Here is a 19,472-nt window from a genome sequence, read left to right on the forward strand (position 1 = left end):
TCAGATGCTATTATTGATTTTTGGAGTGACTCTGATGATGAGATAAAGGAAGAGGAGAGTGTGCAGCTGGAGGAGCAACCGACACATGGTTATAAGTATGATGCGAAAGGCAACTATTTGGGATACATGAATCGATTAGGCGAGTTGTTCCCGACGTTTCCAGAAGAAGGGAAAGAGCCAATCATGGAATATGTAGATGAAGAAGAGGAGCTCATCCCGTATACGGAGACACGAGTGGCTGATGAAATCCCACCACAGGTTTCACATGTATATGTTGCTAATTGTACTGAGTTTCGTAGTGACTCCGATGATGATTGTGACGAGGAGGAGTGGGCTGCATATCTGAGATCAATTATGGTGAAACCTGTGTTTGAGGAAGAGATAGAATTGGGAGAGTCACTCGAGCTAATGTTTGGTGTTGAGGATATGGTTAAGGTTGATAATGAGTTTAATAAGGAAGATGAATTCTTGAATCTGGAGTTGGATGGATTGTCGGATTATGATGGGGGAGACACATTAGACGTTAATGAGGATGTTGCGTTTTTCGAGGCCCTCCTTGTAGAGGATAGTGTAGATGAGGATGTGGTGTTAGAGGAAGAACACTATTGCCGAACCGTGGATTGTGTTTTGAATGCTTCTCGGGAATTAAAACCACGGGAGAAGGTCGAGGATGAGAAATTACCTGAAAACCGAAGTTGCGTATATTTTAGGAGATGGTCTACGGGAGTGAAAAAGCCATTAAAAGTTAAACACGACCAGTCTTCTTGATATTTACAACGCATTCGGCTCTTGCCAGGTAAGTTTAAATATAGGTGGTCTGATCCGTTACTGATTTTTAATTCTAATTTAATATTTTGCGGTTCCATCATTGATATATTACTGTTTGATAAATTCCGGGTGGAACTAAACGGGTTAGATAGGGTCCAGATTAAGGAGAAACCTCCTGATTAAGTTCAAGTGTGGGGAGGTTTCGTGGAGTTTGTATATTTAATCGAGTCACTAACGTAGTTTTTTTAGTTCTTTTTTGTTTTTTGTATTTTTGAGTTTTGCTAGGTAAAAGAAAGATTGTTTGAGCTAGAGACGATCCCCATGGAAGAGTATATTGAAAAAGACAAGTGTGGGGATGGAGCAGCCGAGCCGTATAATTTTTATTTATTTATTTGCTGCTAATTATTCATGATTTATTTATTGGTGAAATACTTTAATTTCTTAATATCTATCATTATGATAAGATACATTTTTAGATATGTTTGTTTTGTTTGGCCGCTTACGTTCGTGAAATAAGGAGTTACCATTTGCTGAGCACGTTCGTAGTTGGAGGGCATTCATGGAAAGAAGACTTTGGCATCATATTTCATGCGCATATTACCAGCTAAGTCTTTTCCATTATCTAGCTTATTAACTTTTTGCTTTTGCTTTTGTTTTTAATTTTTTTAGTTTTTAGTTTTTTGTAGTCCGACTTTATTTTTTATTTTTTTTATTTTATGTCGTCCTTATCCTTGCATTGAGGACAATGCAAAATTTAAGTGTGGGGATAGGATATTTGAGTCGTAGTTTAAATCGAGTTTAAATTTAAAAAATATAAAAAAAATTGAAAAATTGAAAAAAAAAATTTGAAATTTTTTTTAAAATGTCCCTTGAATTTAGTTTTTTGCGTTAAATTAGGAGATGATGATATTTATCGGGAAATTGGTTTTTCAAACTACTAATAATATGAGATAAATAAAAGAAAGCGCACTTAACTTGGGATGTGTCGGTAGGCTCAGCCTTGAAAATGAAAGGGCAAATTTGATAAAATGGTTAAAACGGAAATCTTTTGTGGGTAAAGCGTTTTGTCCGTGGAAAATAAGTTGAAAGGTCAGCCATATTGGAAATATTATGAATTTTAAAAATCTGAATACGTTATTATATGATGCTTGGGTAGGTTTAACGTTAGAATGTGCCGTGTAGCCTGTGATATAAACTTAAAACTGCTAGTTTAGTGTTTTACACCTCATCGGCGTATGGTTTTATAACCTTAAATCCTGTATTGATGGGATGCTTCGGGTCCGGAGACCATGGGTCTGCATGCCGACTATTCATCTGGGTATTCACAATTCCAAATGGGGTTGTGAATATTTAAAATTAAGCCAAAAAGAGCAAACCCTTATAAGTCTATAAACATGATCACAAAAGTACAAAGGTACAAATTCACTACAGACTTGATCATCCACGCTGTTAGCCATGTGGGGTCCCCTTGCTCGCGTCTCATTACCATTAAGAAACGGACCACAAGGGACATGCTACATGTAAGCCCTACAGATGAAATTTTGCATAATCACCTATGGTGATGGATTTGGGGTGTTGCTTGATAACGGGGGTATGTCATGTTGTGGGGAACACTAGCTATAAAATAATTGAACCTTAATCATATCTAATGGCTGCTTGGTAGACTTTGATTATGATGAAAGGAAGTTAAATTCTTTAGATCAAAAGGCCATACAAATGGTATATTAAAGGAGCCAAGTTGAGCCCAAGCTCGTTTAACTTACAAAAGCTCATATTCGGCTCGTTTATCATTTAGTTTATTTAGCATAATTTATATATAAAGATATTAAACATTAAATAAAAATTATTTAAATATCGTGCTCATTTAGGCTCGTGAGTTTACTTAAGCTTGATAAGTAATTATTGGGTTCGCTTATTAAACAGTTTTATCTGTAGGCTTATGTTCACCACAAGCTTCTTTTAAGTCACAAAAAACTCGAATTCGGCCCGCTTATCATTTAGTTATTTTTAACATAATGAATCTATAAGAATAATTATTAATATTATGTAGATATATACTATTAAACCATTATATATAAAATAAAAACCCGTTGGGACTCGAACTCAATTTTCCTTTAACCAGTTCAGACCCGAACCAAAATTGATACCATTTTGACCCAAAGTCATCGTTCTTGCCCAAACCATTATTTTTTACCCAACCCGTTTTGAACCATATTCATTTTTCTTATCACCTGTTCTTACTTAAACCTGTTGACTTGTTGCCGGGCACGACCAGACCTGACCAGCCTATTTTATCCAACTTAAAACCTTTTCTAACCCGAACCAAAATCGATGTTTTTTTAAATAGCGGGGTTTAACTCGAACTCATTTTGCTTATAACAGGTTTTGACCTGAACAAAATTTGATGATTTTTTTTTAAATCCCGTTTTGACTGAACTTATTTTTATGTTAACCAGTTCAGACCCGAAACAAAAGTGATACCATTTTAAACGAAACTTATTTGACTTATAATATGTTTCGACCAAAATCAAAATGATACTTTTTTTAAGCAACCCGTTTTGAACCAGATTCACTTTTCTTATAACCCATCCTGAGTTGAACCAGTTCAACCTGTTACCATGCCCAACCAGACCAACCCGCTTTATCCTATTCAAAACATGTGTTTAACCCAAACCAAATTAATATTTTTTAATAACTCGTTTTGACCGTAACTCATTTTTCTTATAACACGTTTTATATAAACCGGAACTCATATTATAAATAAATAACGTTTTGACCTGATCTAAGTTCGCTTTTAACCAGTTTTGAATCAAACTAAAATTTATACCGTTTGACCCAAACTCAATTTTCATATAATCCGTTTTGACCCTAAACCAAAATTGATGCTTTTTAACGAACCCGTTTTGAACCAAATTTACTTTTCTTTTAACCTATTTTGACAAACCTGTTTGAACCTGTTTGGTTTAGAGAAATACCAACACAAACAACGAGAAGCTAAAAAAACCAACACATAAACAAAATGGTCAGCTGAATTCAACACGCGGACTATACATGAATCACTGGGCCATAAAAAAGTTATGTTTACCTGTGTAAAAGCATACATGAAAACTTATACAATGCTAAGCATAATATTATAGGCTGGTTTAACCAAAAAACGAAACACACCATGTTATATGTTGGGAATGAATCTAGCTGCAACATCTTCACTTGATGTGTAACTTGCTTGGCCCTTCATGCAGCTTTAAATATGCAAAACAAAAATATATAATCAAAAAATACGTCATATGAACATCAACGATGAGATAGTTTTTATCATTATAGAAAATGCATTAAATACATACACATAATTGAATCTGAGAGGGCGAAATCACCATGAAGTTACCCTTCACAATAACCAAGTTTTATCAACTAACCCAAAAGAAACATCAAAGTAATTAATATCACATGCATTACACATTTAAATACATTTAATATTACTCACTCCTCCATTGACAAGTGCTTGTGATACTTGGACAGTGGCAACATAAATCAAAACACAAAATTTAAATCTCAGTTAGTTGAACACAATCGATGTATTCGAGTTTCATCAATTTGAATAAAGAAAGAGCAACATACTGAAATTTAAGGCGCCTTCCTAGCCTGAAATTGTTACTTGTTCTAAAATTTGACCAAATACACTTTCTTCAAGCTACACATCATCCACAACATAACTCACTACATAAAATGGATCAAACTGTAGCATTGCAAGATTATGACGTTGTGAAGTACCTGTCAAATCTAAACTGAGCAATACCAGAGATATTGAAATCAATGCAAAAATCCAAACCCAAATTGGATTGGGTTGAAAGCATGCACATGAAATTAAATGAAACCCTATAATCAATTGAACCTAAAGAAAACCGGAGAAGATGAATACATACCTGGTTTTTGTTTTGCGACGATGGGGACTGCAAACTTTGTCCATACTTATAGCAGAGGGCTAGTGCAAAAATTAAACAACATGGTCGATTGAAATCATTAAAGATTAAATTTTCATAACCGATTGAATCCCCAATAGAATGATAAATGCATCAAAATATTAAAGGCATGTTATAACCTTCAATTAAGTTGTTAAGAAATAATGAATGTTAACTATATAATAAATATATAATAATGTACATAATAAATATAACCATAAACACATATAAACCTTTTGCTTTCTAAAGGGTTGAAGAGTAATCTTACCAATTGTGAAGCATCGTCAACTTGAACCAACGCTTTAAAAACGTATCGAGGTGATTGGAAATTACTTTTCTTGCCCAATTATGAAATGTCTGTTTTACCCTTGCCATGAAATTGTGAAATTACTTTTGTGCCCATCACTCCTCCTTTATAGATAAATATAGATATAGATATAGATAAACAACTTTCAGTGACGTATTATGCGTACTAACAACCTAAATTGTGTATGAAAATAACTGTAGTCATTTAATTCTTATTCTGGTATTGTTCCTTTTGATTTCCATTTTTCACATAACTTCTTTCTAAACTCACATCTAAATGCTGTCTTAATTATTTACACTTCTGTCGTAGGTCATGCATGGACATCAAGCGTGAGAAGTTTGGTTATGAGGAGTGGGACTATGTAGGGGGTGTTGGTGAATATGAAGCTGTCATTGAATGCATGTATAAATATAGATATTAAGTTATGAGTAAATGAATGGGTGTGAAATGGATTTATTCTTCATTAGTGGTGATAAAGGAGGAAGAGTTTTGATGGTTAATCAAGTGAGCAATGTAACCAATGCATAATGTTAGGAGACCATGGGAGCAATCTAATGATCGCTCTCGTCAATATCCTCCCACCTTATTGTTGACAGCAGATGACGATGACAGAGTTGTGCACTTGCACACGTTGAAATTTTTGGCGGTACGTATTTCATTTTTGTGTCTATATGGTTGTTGGGATAATATATAGGTAACCAGCTTTGGTTAAAAAAAACAAGCTACTATATATAAGCTAACAAAGTTAATAGAAACATAATGAAACGTGGGAGTTAAGAATGTGGGTAGTGACTATAAAAATAATACTAGTAATAACATATTAAAACCATAGACTTTTGTTCGGCAAGGCTATAATAATAATATTAGTAACCTGGTGAATTAATTCGTGAAAAGTGTGTTCATATCAAATCCCTAATTTTTACTTTCCAAAATATTTTTATTAAACTTTCACAAACATAATAGTTATTTTCAAACTTATGTTAATTGTTTGTTTAAACAGTTTTTATATGGTAATTTTGTCAACTTTGTTTTATTGTTCCATTAATTTCAATATTGGTAACATGGTCACTAATGTTTCTTTAAGAACTGTTTTTTGTTGTGAAGTCATAATGACCACATACGGAAAGTAAATGTAATAATCATTCACAAAGGGAAGGACACTCAAGGAATAAAACAAAAAACCATTTATGGCTTGTTTACATGAGCCATTAAGTTAATTGAATCTTTTCATACATATTGTTTTATCTATTGATTTTACAAATTACAAAAAGTGTTTTTACAAATTTCCAACACTATCAAAAGTGTGCCTAGTTTAGTCCTAACTTTACACTATCATCTTTTTCCTTAGCCCAAATCGCCTCAACTTTTCCTTATTACATCCTTCGAACCTTGAGAAATAGTGTATAGAGGGTATGATAAGTGGAGAAAAGGGAGGTTGTTATTCATTGGTATGTATGTGTGTATGTTTATGTAATAGAAGCACAATAATGCACTATATATAGGGTAACAAAGTTAATAGAAATATAATGACACATGGGAGTTAAGAATGTGGATGGTCATCATAATAATGATAATAATAATAATAATAATCTTAATAATAACACATGTAAACCCTTATGTTTTCTAAAGGATTGAAGAGTAATGTCTCAAAAATTGAAGCTTCATGATGTTGTACTAAGAGCTTTAAGAGTTGATGGATACATTGACAAATTACTTTTCTTGCCCTATTATGAAATGTCGGTTTTGTCCTTCGCACAGAATTATGAGAAGACGTTTGTGCCCATCACTCTTCCTTTATATATAATATAGAGACTCCGGTTTCAAATATCTATCTTTGGATCCGGTTAAAAATAGTTGCTCCGTTTTTTATTAATTTAAACTATTAACTTTAAACTAACAAACTGGTTGTTGATGATTCTAATTTTAACTTATTTGTTCCTAATAGTTCACCACTAACACAATCCTAACGCCTCTACTTGCAGGTATGTATGGATGAGATCGGTAGCATACCGGTACCGAAAATCGCAAATTCTGGGTACCAGTACTTTTGGTTCCATACCGGTATTTAAGGTAAAATTCGGGAAATACCGGTAACGTACCGATACTGAAACTCAAAACTTTGGTAACGATTCAATACCGACGGTACCAAATCAATACTGATTTTGGTACCGATACCAATTGGTACAGGTACCGAATTTGCTCATCTTTACTTGCAGGTCCTCGGAAAAACGTTTTTGGCCGGAAAACTCAAATTTTTTTGTAACATTAGATCAGACCTTTAAGAACATTTTTCGAGTAAAAGCCTCAACTATCGAGGTCGCCGGAACTCTAAATCCATTGTCGGAATCGATTGGTGGTGCTCAAATGGTGGTGGTTGGTTGGTCATGAGTCAGTTGGTGGTGGTGGTGGTGTTCAGGTTGAGTTTACTTGCAAAAAATGTTACTTTTTCGCCCAAAATTGTTATTCCGACAACCTACAAGTAGCGATGTTAGGATTTTGTTAGTCGCGAATCATTATGATCGTCAGCAGCCAATTTCTTAGTTGGAACCGGTAACGAATATAAAAGATAGTAGTTTGGATTAATGAAGACCAATACACTTTAAAAAAATATAATTAATCTGATTTTTTCTATTTTACATGATTATCTATTTTTAATCTAAAACCCATTCTAATTGATAGAAAATTGATAAGAACTATTTTACAAAATTTCCAAGATGTATTATGTATTTTACTAGCTTTCTAACTATTAGATTTTAAAATGAGAATATAAAATAATAACTAAACTTTAATATATCTTTTATTATTTTTGTATACTTGTAATATCCGCTTAAGTTTCAATGCAACCACACCTTTATGACATTTTTCATAAGTACTTAAATATACAGTGTTATGACTTATGAAACTCGATTATTATTTGGTCTGCTTTAAAAGAACAATCAATAACCATATGCAACTTTATATTTGTTTCATTTGAATAATTTAATTTTAACAAGAGATCAGTGTGTGATTTTATAACAAGAAATAAAGTTCAAAGGAATACATTTATCATTTTTCAACATATATATTTCAAATCAGTTTGACAAATTTATAAATAAATAAAGAAATGTGACTTTTATACCAATTTCTTTATTAAATTATGATAAATTGCAGTTTCTTCATCATTCTGATTTTTTAAAATGCTTTTTGTAGATTCAATTCCTAAGATTCTCGACCATTTTGAAATGCAAACACAACTGCTTAACACCCATGTAACCATATCAGAAGACTTAAAACACATGTCCAAAAACCTCGACGTCTAAGGATCTTGAATCCTAAGAAATCCGAAGCACGAACCATGACCAAAAGTGTTTCTGACCGGTCTAGCCCAAACATATACAAAGAATACCTAACAGTGGTGGTCTTCACCCGCACATTCAGTGGTGGACCCATGAATTATTTTCTTTGGGGGCGACATCGGGACTTAACACTAATCTTAAGAGGGGCGATCGGGATTTTCACACACAAATAGCACTAAAAAAAAAATTAAGGTGGGTGGCCGCCCCCTTACCTCCTACATAGGTCCGCCTCTGCGCACATTTTGCCACCTCTAATTGTTTTCAATAACAACATGCACAATGGGTCAAGTTACAAACTCAAGTTTAATTACAAATACTAATGAAAACATCCAGATAAATATTTTCCAGACAATTACAACAAGATGATAACCACCTATTTAGAGAAAATCAAACCCAAAAGACCAATTAGCCACGACACGACAGACCCAATGGCCCAGAGTATGAGAGCAAAAACGAGAATTCCAGCTAAAATGGTAAGAAAAGGCGGTCCTTGTGCAGTGCTTGTATCACCATCTGTGATTGCTTCTGCGTTCTCTTTAGGTCCTCCTGAAGGCTCGTTTACCGCATGTATCAAAGACAACCTTTTGCCCATCAACAATCCAGAAGCATTCTTGAACCTAATCAAGAAAGAAGAATATATGAAAAGCTAACTTAAAAATCACAAACAAGTAGGATGCAGTCACTATGCAGATGTGCCCGTTCTGACCCGTTTGCCTGAAAGTGGGCCCGTTTGGGTTATATTTTATCTCAAACGAATTAAAAGCGCAAAAGTTGACAACTTTGCTAAAAAGCACGGGCCAAACGTGTTGAAAGTTAACAACTTTGCTAATAAAAATGAAAGTGGCAGATGGTTTTATATCTCAAGATTGAAATAGCTTTGAAGGCAAAAAATTTCCTGTTAATAAAGATCCAATATGAATTGCATTTGTAAATAATAACCAGATATACGAGACCCGAGCACCAATATAATGAAATCGAGCTCCTATGCGAGTGAAATTAACAACTATATTACCCAAAAATACAAAATTCATTGCAATGAAGAAGCCTAATCAACAATATATCAAAGCAAATTCCCTAAACAACTTTGAAACCAGGAAATTGAGGTCTGAAACTGAGGGTGTGTTTGGGATTGCTTATTTAAGTCAAAAGGGACTTATTAACTTACAAACTTTATAAAAGAAGTTTTAAAAAAATGTGTTCGGATTAGCTTATTTGGTGAGAAAAGTCAAAATGACCAAAAATGACACTCTTTTTTTAAAATGAGTGTAATGGGTTTTGAGGGGTGTAATAGATAAATCAAGCACAATAAGTTAATAAGTTACACTTCCCCAACTAATGAAAATGGCTCCTTATTCTGCCTTGTTGATAAGTTAAAATCCATTATAAGTCCTTTTTGTTTGAAGGTTGCTAAGCATGAGTCAGCGCGTTTGGAGAATCAGCACGTATTCATTCCATTTGCCTTCGACACATTTGGATCTCTAGCTGCTGAGGCGGTTCGCTTCTTGGAGCGGGTGCAGAAGGTGGTCCACAGTGACTCGCAGAGCCCGAGGAACCAAGGATTTATATTTAGTAGAATAGGCTTTGCAATTCAAAAGGGGATAGCGGCGCAGCTTGTTGCTCGCTTACCCATTATCCAGGTGTAGCTCGGTTTGTGTTATATATAATAACTTTTAGTAAAATAATAGTAATAATAATAATAATAATAATAATAATAATAATAATAATAATAATTTATAAGGAGCCTCAAATAATATGTGAAGTGGGGACTAGCGACTAATTGGGATTAATCTGCTTCTAGTCGGGATTAATACAAGCTTATTATAGCTCAATTTTCCAAATAATCTAATGCCCCCAAATCCTACCTAAACTTTTAATTAATATAAGAAGCCCTAAAATCATAGAAAGAATCGCGTCAATTATAAAGAAAGTAACATCAATGAGTTAAGAACCACCTGAGAATTGAAATTGAAGTTGAGTGATTAGTTGATGATGAATCGGGTCGACGAATCGGATTTTGGTGAAGGTGAAACCCTAGTTTGCTAAAATGAGCTGGGGATAGGCGTGCAGTATAGCAGAAGAGTGAGACGATTGCCATTTTCAGTTGTTTTCTCTCCAGGCTGGTTTTATTTTAGTACTATATTATTATACTAGTAGGTACCCGCGTGATGTAGCAGGTCCGAAAACAACTTGCAAGACCAAAATGTGATTGTATATAAAACGCAAATTGTATGTTTAGTAAGACCACGTTAGTGTAGACCAAAGTGAAATCACATGCACAACTGAAAAACATTGATGTATATACTAAAGAGGTCTCTTAAGAGATTAAGTAAACATAAATTATGACCAATAAAGGAACCATTTCACACCAAAAATATAGTATATTTTTAAAACTCGGTTTGTTATACAATTTATTTCAAGATAGTGGATAAATAAAAATAAATTGTAACTCTCTTACTCTTAGATAATTCAACAAATACATCGAAGTGCAATTACATTCAAATCTAGTTTATATAACCAAACTTATTAAAAACTACCAAAATAATATCATGTCCTTAAGTTACACTCTCAAAAGAACCTGTAATCTCTTGCTATGGAAATCAAACACCAAAAACAAGCTTTTGTCACTATTATATTAGACCCAATAGCTACTTTTCATCCAAAATTCGTGCTTAGAAGTTGTGGTTCTTCATATTCCTCAATGGTGCAGATTCATTTGTATAACATCAATAGATAGCTGCAAACTAATATAAGCAAGCAAAATATATGTTGTTCAGTAAATAAACTCAACAAAATAGTTAATTAGTAAACCGTTCATCAACAATAAAATGTTTTTCATTTTTTGGTTTGAGTTCGGTTTAGTTTTTCAGTTTCCGAATACCATTAACTTGACCTTAAATTACCAATTTTCCTCGTTGGTTCTAGTCAAACGGGCCAAATAAAACGTTTTAGCCAACCGACTCGATTAAAACTGTTTAGCCAAACAGGTAAAATATACCTTTTTAGCCAGACTTGACCTTTTTGGAGGTATAAGTTTACAAAAAAATCAATGGTGTTCAACGGATAAGATCGTTTACTTTTCAATAATAAGCAAAATCTTTTAAAAAACGATTTAGTATATCTTGAACTTATTAGACCCATTTTCCCGTTAGTTGTTTTATAATATGGCCCACTTGAAACCGACCCGAACTCACATAATGAACCCGACCCAAAGCCACCCAAAACCTGAGTAAAAAACACTTTACTTACCAGAACCCGACCTGATGCAGCCCAAAATTCGATTAAACAACAAAAAAAAAAATAATGAACCCAACTCGATGCAGCCCAAAACTCGGTTAAACAACAAAAAATATTGAACCCGACTCGATGCAGCCCAAAACATGATTAAACAACACCCGAAAACCAAACACCCCTGATTTAATAAGCTTATTTTTGGGCTCGGGCGCGTTTAAGTTTGCCACGGGCCTATTTATTAAAAAAGCTTACTTTTAGGCTTGAGCTTGTTTAAGTAGCAACTCACCTGCCAATAGCCCTTTCGGGTTTGGGCGGCATACGTGTGCATACCCTCGAGTTGATTAGGATCAGCCCAGCCAAACACAAGTTCACCCCTTTTCATTTGTCAACATGGCGGTTAAACCATAAGGAAATCACAAGTTCGTTCATAAGACCCTGATTAATCATGTTGTACCTAAAAAAGTTATGTTAAAATATAACGATTTGGTGAAGAACAAATGTGTACTCCAAACAAAAACCATATGTGCCAAGAATCAACATAATGTGAAACATAACAGGAATGTTAGTTACCAAATGGGTAGAGGTTTAATAGTAGATATCTCCTAAAATCCAAGCTCAAGTATATCATGAAACTTACCAACAAAGGAAGTGACGCCTGGTTCATTTGTTGCCTCAAATAAATCCTTAATATTAAAACCATCAAAAGTAAGGAATTGAAAACATTTCACTCAAAAGTTTTCACCCCGGTACCACTGAAAGGAGCATTTAATAAAACTCTATCTACTGTGTTGTGTCCCAAAATTTTCGGCAGCTAAAGTAGAATTCCAGAGAAAAAACTCAGCCCACTTAGAAGTTAAAGCTTTAAAACAATAAAGATCATATAAAAGTTATAAAGACTAACCTCTCTTCCATCATAACTGCATACTACAGTGTTTGTAACACCCAATTGCTGTAGATTTGATGTTAGTTTGCTAAGCCTCTGCTCTTTCATCTCATTGGCATATATCATACCTAATAATAATATGTGTTACAATGTTTCAAATAAAGGAAAACGCTTAACTTGATAAAAGTGTATAGCAAGAACTTACCAGTGTTTTTCATAAGAGCTGCAATGTAAGTCGTTTTACCACCAGGTGACGCCCTACAAGTGAAAAAACATCATTTAAAATTGGATATAGAGATAATGGAACAATAATATATAGTTCAAGACAGATATGAAGATGCGATTAAACCAAGATAGTAGATACATACGCCATGTCAACAATGCATTCCTTCTCCTGAGGTAGAAAAGAACTTGCACTTTGCACCTGCAAATAAAAACAGAAAGAAAGAAATGAATTAGCAAAAACTTGAGAATAAAAAAAGAAACAAAATATGAAATTACCTACCATGTAATGACCAGCCATATACTCTGGGGTTGCACCGTATGGCACTTGATGATCATAAACAACTAAACCAACCTGTGTAACACTGTAACAAACACAATTAATAAAACAGCAATAAACAATAAGTCAAGTCAAATGAGTAGTCATTACCTTTGACCACTTGCTTAACGGGTCCAAATTGATGCCTCTGTTCAACAAGACACCAGCTAAGTCACGTCTTCGTGTCTACATCATCAGAGAAAGGTGATCCTGTGAGTTCAATAACTCAAAAACCAAAAAAAAAGAAGCTAAAATAATACCATTATTTATATCACCTTTAAGGTGTTGGTACGAAGGGTAATTGGTCGAGGCTTTTCAAAAGCTTCAATTAGTTCCATAAGTTCAACAGGTGGAAACATCTACACATAACATAAAATTAAAACCATTAAAATTCATAAAGACGTACATATTCACGTATAACACAAATTACCTCAACAAATGCAGAAATAAGAAACTCATTGTATCCATAATATGATCCCAAATCCATCTTAAGTTTCTCTATGTATTGCTTTCGTGTTGCTCCCTCTTGCCTCAAAGACGTAAAATTTGAAAGAATCCGAACAACTGAACATTGTAATTTAACAAATGAAAAAAAAAACGAAAAGATAATATAGTATACATAACATGACCACCTAATAAAACTCACTTTCTTTTATTCTTTGTTGAAGACCACTAATATTAGGGGGGCCACGAGCTTCCACTTCAAGTTCCTGAGTGATCACAAATGCGAAAATACAAAAGTCAACATGCCAAGTCAACAATTATCAAACATGAATAGCTAATACAGCTAGCAACAATACCTCCTGTGTTGGCAATCTAAACTCATCGGGTGCTTCTTTAATATTAAGCTGCAGTTCATCTAAAGCCTCTTTCTCTTCTCTCTCTTTCGCTTCATCAATCTTCTTAGCTTTCCCCTCGATATCAGAATCATCGGAATCCAAATGCGATTGCGAACCCGACCCCATTTCTGTTAACAAATACGACCACCCAAAAACAACTTTAAACTACAATACTAACATAATTATAACAATTCAATAATACAACATTCAACGCAATATGCAAAACTACCTTCATCATCATCATCATCACTGCCGTGTAAGAAATCGCCTGCGAACGCATCGTCTCCATCCGACAACAAATCGGGGGAATCTCCGCAACAGAACTAAAAACCTCTAACACATTAAATCTGGCCTAAACAAAACATAATTGTAAGCCACGAAGTACTAATCTACTAAAATTTGTTGCCATGTGCAAGTTAATACCTTAATACATTTAAACACAACACTCGACAACTATTTTTTAAAGCTTGAAATCGGTAACGAATTTTAAAAACAGAAAAAAACTCATGGAATTTAAATTCACACATGACTCACAGAGACACACACTTCATCAAAGAAACAAACATTCATTGAGAACGTAGCAGCTCAAACATTTTATCAACTCAGAAACCTATTCAATTGATTACAAACTCAAAACGTAAAAATACGCACCAAATAGAGTGAAGGCATGTGAACTCGCCACAAAATCAAAATTGTGAGCAGTAATAGCAAAAGAGTTGTAAAACACCAAATAGAGCGATAATCACCAAATAGATATAAAATTAATCATTCACATTATTGTTGTTAAAGTGAATAACTTTTTCAAACATGAACTTACTAAAATTCATTTACGGGACGAAACTCTATTTTAGTGTGCACGGATTTCAAAGTATATGCTCGAATTTATATCAGCACTTCAGCAACACAGTGTGAAAGATTTAAGTATAAATGTAAATAATTAAAACACACATAACAGATGCTATTTCTCCTATAATTGAGAGTAGTGCACTTTTGAGTAAATGAACACTAATGTATGCGTATTAGACTTCCCAAGACACCAGAATCAATTATTGCAATTTAATTTAATTTACAAAAGTAGGAAATATTACCTTGCATTTAATCAGATTCGAAATTTTTTGCACTCTTGGCTCACCTGCAAAAACAACAAACAAGTATAAATCAATGAAAATTTACATTGAAACATTTCATCAACAAGTGGGGTGCATAATTGAATCTTGCTACACAACGATTTGGCATTCTCTCTTTATCTTACTTAGATCTATAAATAGAAAATTTTAAGTTTCCATTATTGTTTACAAAAATATTTTTTTTATTCTAAACAAAAAATATTTAATAGAGATACATGAGTAAACTAAGTGGTGTATAGTGTATATCAATATAACAGTCGTTGGTTCATAGACCATTGTTTATGAAGAACTTTTATTAAATGAGTTTTGAAGAAGACGTTACTTATTCTCTTCCATCTGACCATATTTTGGTCAAAACCGATTTTCACCAGCAAGTCCATATTCTCTTTCAGTTGTTGCTTCATATACTTAGTGAAGCCAAAAATTAGTTTTAAAACGTAAAATCTCACCAACAAGTCACTTGGAGGCTTAGACTCTTTCTCCTCAAAAGAAGTTGAATCCCAATAAATACTATGATCTTTTGCCACATAATTCAACACTTTAATTTTTGTCAGCAGTTAGCAATCAACATTTTCAAGGGAGCCACAATATTTCTGAACCTTAAACGAGTCAAAGATAAAAGTAGAACATTTCAAATGTGTCAAAATTCACCCGGTGTAAATTACCTTATCAGACAAGACTCTTTAAGCATTAAGATCATGGTATAAAGCCCGCCATCTGCAATAGTCAAGTTCTTGTGCCAAATAGAAAGCCATAGTTAACCGCAATGACCATTTCAAAAGTTGACTTTCCTTTTAAAAAGTCAAATATTATAAGTATGTCATCTAGATTTGCAATAAAAATCAATAAATGAATTACTCACAATGAAATAGAAAGTAAATCAGGCTTGAGAGTCAAATTAGAGTTCAGCCCATAGCAAAGTACACATTACAACATAATTATTATCAACTGGCAAGCCGAACACACGGAACAAGTGGCTGAACACACGGAACAAGTGGCTGCAAATATCAATTTGACAAGTCAGCAGACAGACAAAGACAAAAAAAACTACTATCAAAATTGACCTGAACAATTGTTTTACCTAAGATGCTCTAGTGTTCTGACCTTCTCTTCCCATGTCAATGTCTTCAAAGTTGATCCGTGGTGTCACCTCTATGTTGTCTTACCAACCGGTTCCAAGCCATTAATTTATGGCAGCTGTGAATATCAGCAGACGTTGCAGCCATTAGATAACTTGAAGGCCTTCAAACAAAGAACCAACATACCAATATTACTCCATAACAGTAATGTCCAAAACACCATTGGCACAATAAAAAAAAATCAAATGAACATTTATTTTATTCATCCGTTTACTAACGTTAAGATGGATATCATGACATTAAATCACAAGATGTTCTTCATTTTGGGCTAATTTTGTCTACGCAAAATGATAGCGGGTATTACAAACACAGACCAAATATCACACATCTGAAAAAGTTAATTCCTCCATGACTTAATTGTGAAAACTAAATGATAGAGGAAAGAAAAAAGTCCAAGGTAAAATAGATTATAATTACAACAAAATTCACTATTGGAATGTGTCGCTTTCCTTTAGAAACCGTGGACAGAACTACACACCCCTTCAAGGAAATAGCAACATACTAAATTCCATAAACAAACAACAAACCTAACTACAAACCCAAAAAAAGATTTACCTTGAGATATGGCAGGAAGATAAATAAGACAGCCCTGAAACCATGAGCGATCAATAAACAATGATAAGTAAACTATGTTACATAAATGAACAACACAAAAAAAGGTTCAGAAAAGGAAAAAACGAACCATTTAGCCAGGAAATCGACTTATTAGTTGAACATCAACTGAGCCGCCGCCTAAAATTCTCCGTCTTCACTTTCGTAGATTTAAGGTTTGTGGTATGGAGTGATGTGGTGGCTGAAGTAGTTTGATGGTGAGAAATGTGAACGTTTAGGGGTTGGGATATTTTTGAATTTTGAATCTGGTCATCTGAATTCCTTTATCCCTTCGTCCCGCTCGTTTAACCTAACAGGTGTATGTTATACACCATGCATAAGGAGTTGTACAACTCTTAAAATTATGCGTTTTTGATAAATTACCATATTGTCCTTCCTATATGTATTATAAAATAGTATAGATATTCGTTCCATGTATAAAAACAAAACAAAACTATTGAAGAATTTGTTCCACAATTCCACATATAAAATCATAAATTAATTTTCTTTTATTTACACTCTATTTCCGATATAAAAAAAACAAAACAAAACAAGGGAAATAAATTTACAACATCAAACTATACCCGGTACAAATGTAAAACTTCATACATAACAAAGTTATTGGTAGGGTATAGGGATCATGGGCGGATCTACATACTAAATTATAGATTCACGGGAATCCACTGAGCACTGGCATATCTTGATAAAAATATAAAAGGTAACGTATACATTTTTTTATCGTATTTATACAATTTTTATTTTTTATCGTATTTCATACAATAACAAATTTTGTTAGCGTATTTCATATAAGAATTTTTAATTAACTTGTTGGATCAATATTATAATTTTATTGGAATTTTCGTTTAAAAAAAGGCTAATAAGATTTTGAAATTTAATATTTCAAGTTCCCTAACTTTGGAAGAAACAAAATATAAACCTTAAATCCCTAATCAATTCCAATTTACATTATCCAAATATCCAATAAACCATAATCAGTCATTCAATTCAATTAACCATAAACAAATCCAAATTAACAATTTATATAAACAAATTAACAATTATAATTTTAAATAAAAGTAGAAGAATACCTAAACTGAACAAGTAGAAGTCGAATCATAGAAGAGGAACTGATGAAATAACGTCCATCAGCTACTCGGCTGCAGTGTGGAGGCCCAATGACTGGAAGATGGCAACAAGGGGTCGGGCAGTGCGGGGTAGACGGTCGCTGAATGAAACTTTGTTTCGTTGAATGCTGATGCCCGACCTGGTCCAAGTGTCCAAGCATATTGAAACAACGAACATGGTTTATTTGATTTGGGCTTTAATTTAGTTGGACTTTAAACTTTAATTGGTTTTAGCATTTAATTTGGTTGGGCTTTAAACAATTAGGTGTAACGATACATTTTTTTAGCGGTAGCGAAATAGGAAAACCGACTAAATAAAAAAATTTGCACTACTGACAGAAAGTTGAGGGTAGCGAGTGCTACCCCTAGTTATGATATAATTCCTCCCCTGCCACCGAGTTTCAGTTTTTAATGGAGATTATATATAGAAAATATTAAGTGTACCCACAAAATATGAAGTGAACCTGATGTATAATAATTAATACATTTTTTCGGCACTAATATATCTCCAAATAAGAGTAATATCGGCAATTATATTAGAATAAATAACCACCAATGTTTATAATTTCTATCTATAGGTAAATATAGCCTTAAAGAATAAAACGAATTGATATACGTGTTAGTGCACGGTTTTGCGTCTCGAGTCTTTGTATTTATCTTTAACGTATTTGTCGTTTTTTAATGTAATAAAATATTATTTATCTTGTAGTTCGCTAATATAATAGCCTAGTTCGCTAAGGGTGTTTAGCGAACTAGATATAAGTTATATCCCTCTGATTCGTTAAGAATGTTTAACGAATCAAGAGGCGATTCGCTATTTATTTCGTTTAATTGTATGTAATGAAATGGAAGCTGATTCGTTACGGCTTGTGTAACGAACAGTTCCATCTTCCTATTTATAGTGAACCCTGTTCACGATTAATATAAGTTTTTTGAGAGTAATTAACGAAGTGCTGTCCGGAATCGCTCTCGATCTTCACCTTAATATTGTTCACTTATACAATTACTAATACTGATAATATATACACATATAAACATATAATCAAATGTAATTATGAGCTAGATCCAAGTTAAGGATTAATCAACTACACACAGATCCGAGATATGTTATTGTTATAGTGATTAATCGGGTTCCAACAAGTGGTATCAGAGCGTTCGGGGCTCAATTACTCTTGATTTGGGTGTTTATTTGAATTATTAGACTGATAATTTGTATTACGTATTACTATTGTTCTGTTTTGATTAAATTTGGACCACTTTAAGGAAAATTGATTGAAATATGGAATGAATGGACTGGTTTTGAGGTCGTTAATGTATTGGTGAGGTATTGTGAATTGGAATTGAAGTTAGGAATGTGTTTGGATTGATGTTGGTGTGAATTCAGTGTTAACCGAAACAGGGTTTTGGTTTTGGTATAATTGGACTGGTAATCGGGGTTAATTGGTCACGAGTATAACTGATTTGGTTTCGGGTGGTCAAGACGAGTTGAATGGTACTTGTTTTGTGAGATTTGGTTAAGATTTGAGTACATATTACAGATTTAAGTATCTGGGTTTCATGTTCTTCATTTCCAGATTTCTGGAAATCTTCTTTGAAGATTTGAAGACTTGAATATGATTCTAGTTCGCTGA

The 19,472-nt window shown here is 33.6% G+C and overlaps 1 protein-coding gene and 1 long non-coding RNA gene across 2 annotated transcripts; both read right to left on the reverse strand.

Moving 5' to 3' along the window:
* Window positions 1-8,655: 8,655 nt before the first annotated feature.
* On the reverse strand, window positions 8,656-10,471 carry LOC143621535 (uncharacterized). The gene is made up of 2 exons (XR_013151540.1): window positions 10,319-10,471; window positions 8,656-8,983 (listed from the first exon to the last, which is right to left on the reverse strand). It is a non-coding gene; the product is annotated as an uncharacterized LOC143621535 (long non-coding RNA).
* Window positions 10,472-12,450: 1,979 nt separating this feature from the next.
* On the reverse strand, window positions 12,451-14,957 carry LOC143621926 (26S rRNA (cytosine-C(5))-methyltransferase NOP2B-like). The gene is made up of 10 exons (XM_077093202.1): window positions 13,822-14,957; window positions 13,668-13,731; window positions 13,452-13,585; window positions 13,297-13,380; window positions 13,133-13,207; window positions 12,986-13,057; window positions 12,849-12,904; window positions 12,686-12,738; window positions 12,499-12,608; window positions 12,451-12,456 (listed from the first exon to the last, which is right to left on the reverse strand). The coding sequence occupies exons 1-10, from the start codon at window positions 13,984-13,986 to the stop codon at window positions 12,451-12,453; spliced, it is 819 nt and encodes a 272-aa protein (XP_076949317.1). The 5' UTR covers window positions 13,987-14,957.
* Window positions 14,958-19,472: the final 4,515 nt, after the last annotated feature.

Source organism: Bidens hawaiensis, unplaced genomic scaffold (genome assembly GCF_021521415.1).
Source record: "Bidens hawaiensis isolate Kalapana, Puna unplaced genomic scaffold, B.hawaiensis_p1.1 tig00000326_1, whole genome shotgun sequence".
Taxonomy (NCBI): Eukaryota; Viridiplantae; Streptophyta; class Magnoliopsida; order Asterales; family Asteraceae; genus Bidens; species Bidens hawaiensis.